At 44.0% G+C, this 8,897-nt stretch overlaps 1 protein-coding gene across 1 annotated transcript in view; it reads right to left on the bottom strand.

The window, feature by feature from the left end:
- BOLL (boule homolog, RNA binding protein) overlaps positions 1 to 8,897 on the bottom strand; it is a 90,148-nt gene that overhangs the window by 62,302 nt on the left and 18,949 nt on the right. The window contains exon 3 of the mRNA XM_019523155.1: positions 2,114 to 2,205. Within this exon, the coding sequence (XP_019378700.1) occupies positions 2,114 to 2,205 (92 nt within the window). The remainder of the gene's footprint in view (positions 1 to 2,113; positions 2,206 to 8,897) is intronic.

The raw sequence follows: 8,897 nt of genomic DNA on the forward strand, positions 1-8,897 counted from the left end.
GGCCTTTTTTTGCTGATGTTGCTGATAAATGCTGTGTGCATGGGTGCAGCTGCAGCATGCACACAGCCAGGAGTACAGCCCGGCAGCTTGGAGAGCAGACTCAGGCAGGTAAGTCTGTGGTGTGGAAGGGGTGTGGGTGGGGCAGATTAAGGTCCCCCTAAAAGGAGGGAGGGAGTGGGGCTGGTGCAGGCACTTCCCAGCTGAGGGAGGGTGGGGCAGGAAACAAAGCAGCAAGTTGCTCGTCTGGGAAGTACGGGGAGAGGGCAGGGTTGGCTCCTGAAGCTCCATGCACCTCGGGGGAAGAATGGGGGGCACGTGCCCCCTGGATCTGTGTACACGGCAAGGGCCAGCTGCCACTGTGTGCTCGGGGCTGGGACTGCTCCAGCATCTTCCCAGTGGTGAGTAGGGCCTGGGCTGCACTCAGGACGCGTGGCAGTGGTACTGGAAGTGGGGGCTACAGGGTGGGCTACCAACACCCCAAAATTTGCCATAGCTCCCCTGCAGCCTCCCTCCCAGTGCTGCTGCTGCCTTCCCCAAACACAGCCCCAGCCCAACCCCTCACTGGGAAGAGCCCAGCACTACCCTTGGCCCCAGCCTGCAGTGGCAGCTTGCCCTCACCCTGCACACAGATCTGGAGGGCACATGCCCCCCATGCCTCCCCCCAATCCCTTCTTGTGTCCTCCGGACAAGCCACTGGCAGCTCCATCTCACACCCTGCCCCTCCCCAGCTGGACAGCCTCTGCCCTTGTCCCACCCATTCCCTCCCTCACCACAGAGGCCTTGATCTGCCCCTCCCAAGCCCCTTCCCTTCCCTTCCCCCTGGTTCCTTCCTCCCACAGACTTATCAGCCAGATGCTGCTCTCCAAGCTGATGGGCTTGCAATCAGATTGGTATCAACTAATAAGGCTCATTAGTAATTGCCCATCAGTATTGCCCAAAAAATCTTTGCACCCCTAATGAAAATGTGATTTTAAATATATCATCGCATTTAACAGCAAATGTATTCTAATTCACACTGGTCTGATTAAATCTTGTCCTTCAAGAAGCTAGCTTGCAGGTACTCAAACAAAGAACTATGGCATAAATTGTCCTTAGCTACTTATATATCAAATAAGTAAGTAGTCTGATACATAAGATTTACTCTTGCGTAACATTTTAACTTTTGATTTAATTTAAAATGTACGTTTATAAAATTTAAGTCTGTTAAACGCTTCCCATTTTAAAATTGATAACTGTAGTTTTGGAAAGATACCATCAAACTACAATGTTACTCAGAGGACCAAATAGAAAGTGATGCTGTAACAATGTGATATGAGGCAAATTTGCAGGAAAACACTATTACCTATATCTATCTGTGCTTACTGTATGGTTGACATTACTGCTGACCCAGTCATGCTGAATACCACATATGATGATGTTCAATACTACAGGAAGCAGTAGCACAAAGGAAAACAATGATCTAATCACAGGGCAAGAGTCAATGCTGCAATACAAAGCTGCAGCACACAACTCACCACTCAGGAAGTGTACAGTTTTAAATCACCTGTGAACTCTCCTATTTTGTGCCATAAAATGGCACAAAAACCATTTTATAGTCGTGACAGCATATCCCAGCTGTCTAAACACCATCACACTGCATATTGTGCCACTGCCCCAACATTTTCACCCCACATCCTGCCCTTCTTTAAACCAGGTGTGTTATAGTGTTTTCAGAAGGCATACTTATATAGATCCTGAGCTTTAGGGATCTTTTTCCAGGCTTGCTCTGAGTCTTTTAAAGACCTTTATTCCACTTCTACCCTTTCATATGGCATAGACAACTAGAGTGGAAATTAAGATCTCATTCATACTATTATACATTCTTGCCAATGATACCCTATAATGAAGTTGAAGTGCTGAGAGGGAACGAACGGTGATGCTAATCACTAATCTATGAATGAAGCCATTTCGGACACTGTTAAAATTAAGAAACACATATATTAACGGAAATTGTTGGGAGAGTCACAGTCCTGTGATAGCAACATTAGTAACCATGAAAAAGTCATAATCAAGTTTTATTCTACTTTTCCACTTACTGTTGTGTTCTCAATTTCCATATTGCTACTATACTAACCCCTTTGATACTCCAGCTCTGTCATTAACTATCTTCACTTCTTTTACACACCCATACTGGGCAAAAAACTTCCTTAGGTCATTTTCGTTAGTCTAGTAAAATAAAACAAAAGAAAAAAAAACAAATAAGAGAAATGAATTTGTTTAGTTATTACATATTGTTTTGCTTTGGACATATTAAAAACATGCTAGCAATAAATCACAAAACTGACTATCCAATTTTAAAAGACCAACAATAAGCAAAAGCTATGCCTGGGATTTTAGTGGGAGGAGCATGTGTAGAGGTAAAGGGGTAAGAAACTCAACTTTTTCTTCCTTTATTTCATCTTCAGCAACCTAAATATCCTTTACATAGTCAATTCAGATTGTAGTTTTTCTCTAATAATCTCTCCTGGTAACTGAATTCCATCTTGTGTGAATGACTTGTCTGAAATTCATATTATAGTATCATTTACAGCATTTGTAACTCAGCAAGTTCATTTTAAAACTTCAAACTGGAGGGCATGTAACCCTCAATAAAGAATTTCTGTTTTGTCAGGTATGAAAAACAACATTAAGATACAATGAAGGTAGTATAACCTGTATTATGCAGGTCAAATTCAATACCCATAAAGGTCCTTTCTGTCCTTAAAATATATTAAAACACATATACATGTACAATACATTCATTTTTCTTAGCAAAGTAAGCAACTATCTATCTTTTAGATGTGTGATCTTCATTCATGTATGTGGAAGAACAGATACTGAAATAAACGCATCATGTATTTACTGGCTTATTCCATGTGATGTATTTGCGTTACAATTTGGCTCCCAGTGTATCAAGGAAATACGCTGATGAACATGGCCCACTGGATGCATCAAGCCTCTCTTGGGTTCATCTAGTGCTCTCACTGACTTACTGATATCAGAAGTTTTCATGTACTCTTTGAGGCACTGTTCATTTTTTAAAAAAAATATAAGTTGGAAAAGCACTCTCATATATCTAAGGCTTATGTTCCCTTGTATGAGTCTCTAAAGAACAGTAAATGGGAGACCATTTTTACTGAATGTAGAACTAATGTAAGTAGTTAACATGCTACTAACAGAAAGAACATTCAGGTAACACAGTTTTGGAAGAATTCTCTCTCCAAGGCATTCTATAAAATAAGCGCTACAAGCTCAGAAACCAGAGATGGTAGAAAATGTGTACGCAAGCTTTTGATCAAAGACATATAGGAAACTGCAGCCCCAGGATTTAAAAGGTATTGGAAAGATGACAGATGCAAGTAGATTTGAACTGGTAGGAAATGTAGCCTGAGGTTTCATTACAGGCGATTAATCATTTTGGTCTCCTTTGAGGACTGCCAGGGCCAATTATTACTCTTGGAAAAATTAGATAAAAACAACAGTCCACCTGGGAAAAGTTTAAAAATACTAATAAAGCAGAGCCTACAGGAAAACACATCTGAAATATCATACAAGCCTCCAAAGTCAGGAAGTAAAGCTTTCAGCACGCTGGAATATAGCTTCACAGAGCAACCAAATAATTCTACAGACATGCTGTGGAAGCTGCCTTAGATCAACATGATGTACCTTCATTTTTCTGGGGTGATGTAAAGAATGGACATTGCATCTTATCTATTAAAATCCTCTGATCAAAAACTGCCTTCCACTTGGACTTTTCTCCAAGGCTTATTGCAATGGTCTGCTCCTATTTAACTGGATAATCAGGATGCTTTGCCCTTGGCCAGGCCTCTCAGTTGCACCAGAACTTATGAAAAATTCTGAACAGCAGATGGACAAAGACTTGAAATCCCTAGACTGGATGATGGTAGTCAAAAATATGCAAGAACTGACCTCAGTGTATGGTTACATAAACACGTTAGGCAAGTTAAGCAAGCATGTGAAGTTATAGCACATCTGGTACTCCACAGTATGCCTGTGTGCATGTTCTTACCCTTCCAGTGAGGCATAAACTAACTTGTCTTTAGTGGGTGGTAAAAATGTGCAGGTATTCAGTTGCTGCTGAGTAGCTGAAGGTCTGTCAGTTTACACTCTTATGTACCTCTCCCCATGGGCCCATAGCTTCAGGATTAATGAAGTCGATTTTATTGTGGACTATTTGGTTAAAAATAAACTGTGAAAGATGAAGGAGCAGTGTTTTTAAGAGATGCTCAGGCTAAAAACTTTCTCCACTTAGGAGATGGATATTATTTGGGGTGCTTTTTTCTCCGTAGCCCTACAAACCTCCAAAACAATCTATAGTACCTTTTAAGCACAAACTTCAGCTGCTTAAACAATTGTCAAAATCTAAAATGACCAGATCCAGCAAGTTCAGCTACAGAGGTAGCATGTGAAGCAACCTTTAAGAAAGTATTTGGGAAACAGGAATTAGGCATAGTCTTAGTGGCCAAAAATATTAAAGAACTAAACTTGCGACACAGTCAAATTATATAAATTCTACCTTGCTATCTCTCTCAAGAAAGAAGACGCAGGAAAAAAAAGTAAGGAAACTTCCATAAAGAATTTATGATCCCATGTTTCCCCACTATGGAACAAAACTGTAGGCATCCGTGGCAAAGAAGTTCATATTTAATGATTCTGCCCTTCTGGAAAATGGTTGTGTCTTTTTTCAAAGAGTGAAGCATACAGTGTGCATGGAGCCCAGTTTGTTCACCAGGATGTTTTTCCTGCTTACAAGAAACTTTATGCTAAAATGCATAAGCCAAAATATCTTGATGTTCAGACCAGAGGCTGCTGGTCTACACCCAGGGCCAAATAGAGGCATCTTATTTCTGGAAAATGTGGAGGACATTAGGCTTGTGTGAAGCAGCAAGTATTCAATTCAGATTAGGCTGATTCAGAGGGACAGTGATTTGATTTGGTGATTTGAGTCGCTGTCCCAATTCGATTCAGCCGAACTGGATTCGAAGATTCGGCCATAGACTAAACAAGCAGCAGTCCTCAACCACGCTGGACACAGCTGCCTCCAGCTGGTAAGTCTGCTGTGGTGGGTGGATTGGGGAGGGAAAAGGTGTGTGGGGGGGGACGGAAGGGGCAGATAAATGCCCCCACAATGAGGGAGGGAGGGATTGGGGCTGGGACAAGCTGCCCAGCTGGGGCAGGGGGGATGCAGGACTCAGGGAGCGGGGCTCCTGCCACTTAGTGCTGCCGTGCACTGCCAGTCTGGGAGGGCACAGGAGTGGGCATGTGCCCCTGGATCTGTGTGGGGCGGGCTGGGCCAGGCTGCACTGCGGAAGGGGGGACAGAAGGTGCTGGGAGTGGGAGCTCTTCCCTGCCACCACTTGTCCAGCCAGGGCAGGAGGGTGCAGGATGCGGGCATGGCAATGCTGGGAGCAGGGGCTATGCCCTGCTGCCGCTTGCCCAGCCAGGGCAGGGCACACGATGCAGGCATGGCTCGCTCCAGGCGGAAGGCACTGGGAGCACAGGCTATGCCCTGCTGCCGCGTGCCCAGCCAGGGAGGAGGGGGTCAGGCGTGCAATGCAGGTGCAGGGGCTATCCCCTCCCACTGCTTGCCCAGCCTCTCCGCATCTCCACGCGCACCTGGACCAGAGCAGGCCGGTGGCAGGGGCTATGGGGAATTTTAGGATGGCTACAGCCCACCTATAGCCCCTGCTCCACTGCACTCTGCGGGGCAGGTGGAGCCAGGGCTGCACTCTGGGCTGCGGTTGGGGCAAGCTGCCTTGAGCACAGCTCTGGCTCTACCCACCCCACGGAGCATAGCCTGGTAGCAAGTGGCTGGGGCTAGCCTCCCAGATTGCATCCTGGCTCAGCCCACCTCGCACAGATGTTGGGGCACATGCCCGCTCCCGTGCCCTCCTGGACCAGCATCGCGCGGCCGTGTAGTGGCGGAAGCCCCCTTCGCCAAGTCCTGCGCTCCCCCCACCAACCTTGGCTGGGCAGCTTGTCCCAGCCCCAATCCCTCCCTCACTGTGGAGGCATTGATCTGCCCTCCCCCCATGCCCCTTCCCACTCCCCTCAGCATACCACAACAAACTTACCAGCTGGAGGCAGCTGTGTCCAGTGTGGTCGAGGACAACTGCCTGTTTAGTCTATGGCTGAATCTCTAAATCACGCCAAAGCTTTTCCGAAACAATTCATAGGCTTCCAATTCAATTCGGACCTTTTAATGGGTCTCCTGATTAGACTCAGATTTGAAGATTTGGCCGTTGAATCAGGCCTAATCTCCTTTGAATCAAATCGGCTACCGAAGCTTCGCAAAGCCCTAGAGAACATATATATAAGACCATAAGCCTCAAAAGCCTTAGGACAGGATTGGAAACATGCAGCCCAGAGGCCAGACCTGACCTGCAGAGCCAGAGGGCTTTGGCATCACGTCCAAGTTGAGGGGCTTTGCCTGTGCCCACCCCAAGGCCAGGCTAGCAAGTAGCTGTGCCTGGGTTGGGCAGCAGGAAGCCGTGCCTGCACCTGGGCAATGACAGGGAAGAGGCAAGAAATGGCAGCACTGAAAAGTCATGACACCATCTCACCTCAGACCTTCTGGCCTGTGACTCCAAAACTGCTGCCTTAAAAGTATTAGGTTGCATCCTGAGATTGTACCCTTATGAATATAATTGCTGCCTCTTCTGTAGCAGCTGTACATCTATAGAGTGATGTAATAACTAATATTAACAGGAATAGAATAATACAAAAAGATCCAATGCCTACCCCTCAAGTGTCCAGTAAAATGCAATACTTATATGTTGAACACATGGTACAACTGAAAACTACATATAAATCTGCCTCATTCTTAAGAAAAGTTAGTGTTCACCTACAGTCTAAAGAAGTGGTACTAGTCTTCTGGGCATTAGAGAGAGAGAGAAGGAAAAAAAAAAAAAGCGACATCTTTAAAAGCATGACATGAGAGGCCACCTGACAGTAGACTTGACCTGTCTCAAGTTTTGCTAGGGTCTTAGATGGAGTCTTCCAAATAAGAGGCTGGAATTCTTCTCTCATGAAATGTACATTAAGAATCACTGCTATGGTGATGAAACAGGTTGTTTCAGAGGAACTGCAAACAAGTAGAACTGGTTGAAAACTGGAAAACTTTCACCAAAAAAGTGTGTTTGCCATCAAAAAATGTACATATATGGAATTTTTCTACCAGCCTTTTAAGTAGCCCTTGCAGAATATGACTTTTTCCAGGCTTCAGATGGACTTCTCTGAGAGGAAATCTATGATTGGCAGGCATCCATTCTAGATTTTGAATGCGAATCTGGCTCTGAATGTAAATATGGCTAAGTCCATCTGGTACTAAGTGCTGAGAGCTGAAAGGGCTTCAGGAGTATATTTATTGCTTCCAGCATCCTCCCAATTACTTCTATTTTCCTTGCTTTCCCTGCTCTGTGGAAGATAACTTAGTATCTCGTCCGACTTCTGACCTGTCAACTACCACACAAACAACTAAAGACACTTTAGCAGGCAGAAAAAGTACAATTATTCAGAGTACTTATGTGTGATACTTGGCATAGGTTATCAACCTTTTTAGTTAAAGAAAGAAGAGAAGAAGTGAGAAGGTTTTTGGGGCACTTATTTTTTTAAACAGACAATAAGCACTATGCCCACTGACTGAAGCTGCATTATGCTGAAAAACATGTATAAAATCCCCTGTACCATTAAAACCTCAATTTCCAATGCCTTAGCCATACAAGGCAGAAGATCCTGGAAGTTTCTTGTAATTATTATGCAAGATATTCTGGATGAACTGCATCCAAACTGATAAATACAATTAATACCCTCTATATCCATTTTCTTCCTCCTCTTCATCTGAATCTGTGCTTGAATGGTCATCAGCCTAACTGGATTACAGCAGACAAGACACTGTTTGTAGGAAAGAAGAAACAACTAAAATCGGCCAAAATAGGATTTTAAATTCACTTCCTCAAATGATACAAAAATGAGAGCAGAAAGGATTATGTTCTATTGTACCCTCACACTGACAGAGCCCAGAGTTTGTAATATTAATGGTGCATGCATTCCAAGAGTTAAGTAACACTGTAGAGAACCTTTAATTTTTGTTTTAAAATAAAAATGTTCACTTTCCATAACTTCTAGCAAAACAATAAAGCATATATGCTTAGCCTCCTTTTCTGCATGAACTAAATGAATAGTATTGGTGGAGTTGAAGGCACAGAAGCTTGCTATTAGATATGTGAAAACCTACTACAATAAAATCTTTGTTATCCAGCATCCCCAGGGAAAGGAGATTGCTGGTTAACCAGAATTTTTACATATCAGAAATAACCCGGCAGAAGTTTTCAGATAACGCAGAGCAGGGGTGGGGGGTGGTAGCAGCACACGGAGCAAAGGGTGGGGAGAGAAAAAGGGGGGTGCCAGCAGCCACACGCAGAGCAGCAACACCACAGGGTGGTAGGCGGTGGCAGCAGCCACTGCCCGTGAGCTTCCCCCACCCCCCACGCCCAGCTGGAAATTCCAGTTAATAGAATTTCTGGTTACTTAAATGCCGGGTAACAAAGATTTTACTGTATAATGTCCTGTTTGTAGAAAATGAATGAGATGTATGATCTTACTTTTGACTTGTACAACCATCTCACATCTTAAAAAGGTGGCTCTAAAGAGAAGTAAAAAAGTTTGAATATTTACATATACACAGAACAACCTCATGTTAATTACATCCCACTCCTCCTCTGGGGTCAGGAAAGAAGTCCATTAAAAGAAAGTATTCACTTTAATAGGGTTACTCAATTTACTACATCATAATAAAGAAAAAAAATGGTTCCTGACATTGGGATTGTTAAAAGAGAGAGAGAGAGAGAGAGAGAGAG

Source organism: Gavialis gangeticus, unplaced genomic scaffold, assembly GCF_001723915.1.
Source record: "Gavialis gangeticus isolate Ggan-Ray unplaced genomic scaffold, GavGan_comp1, whole genome shotgun sequence".
NCBI lineage: Eukaryota > Metazoa > Chordata > Crocodylia > Gavialidae > Gavialis > Gavialis gangeticus.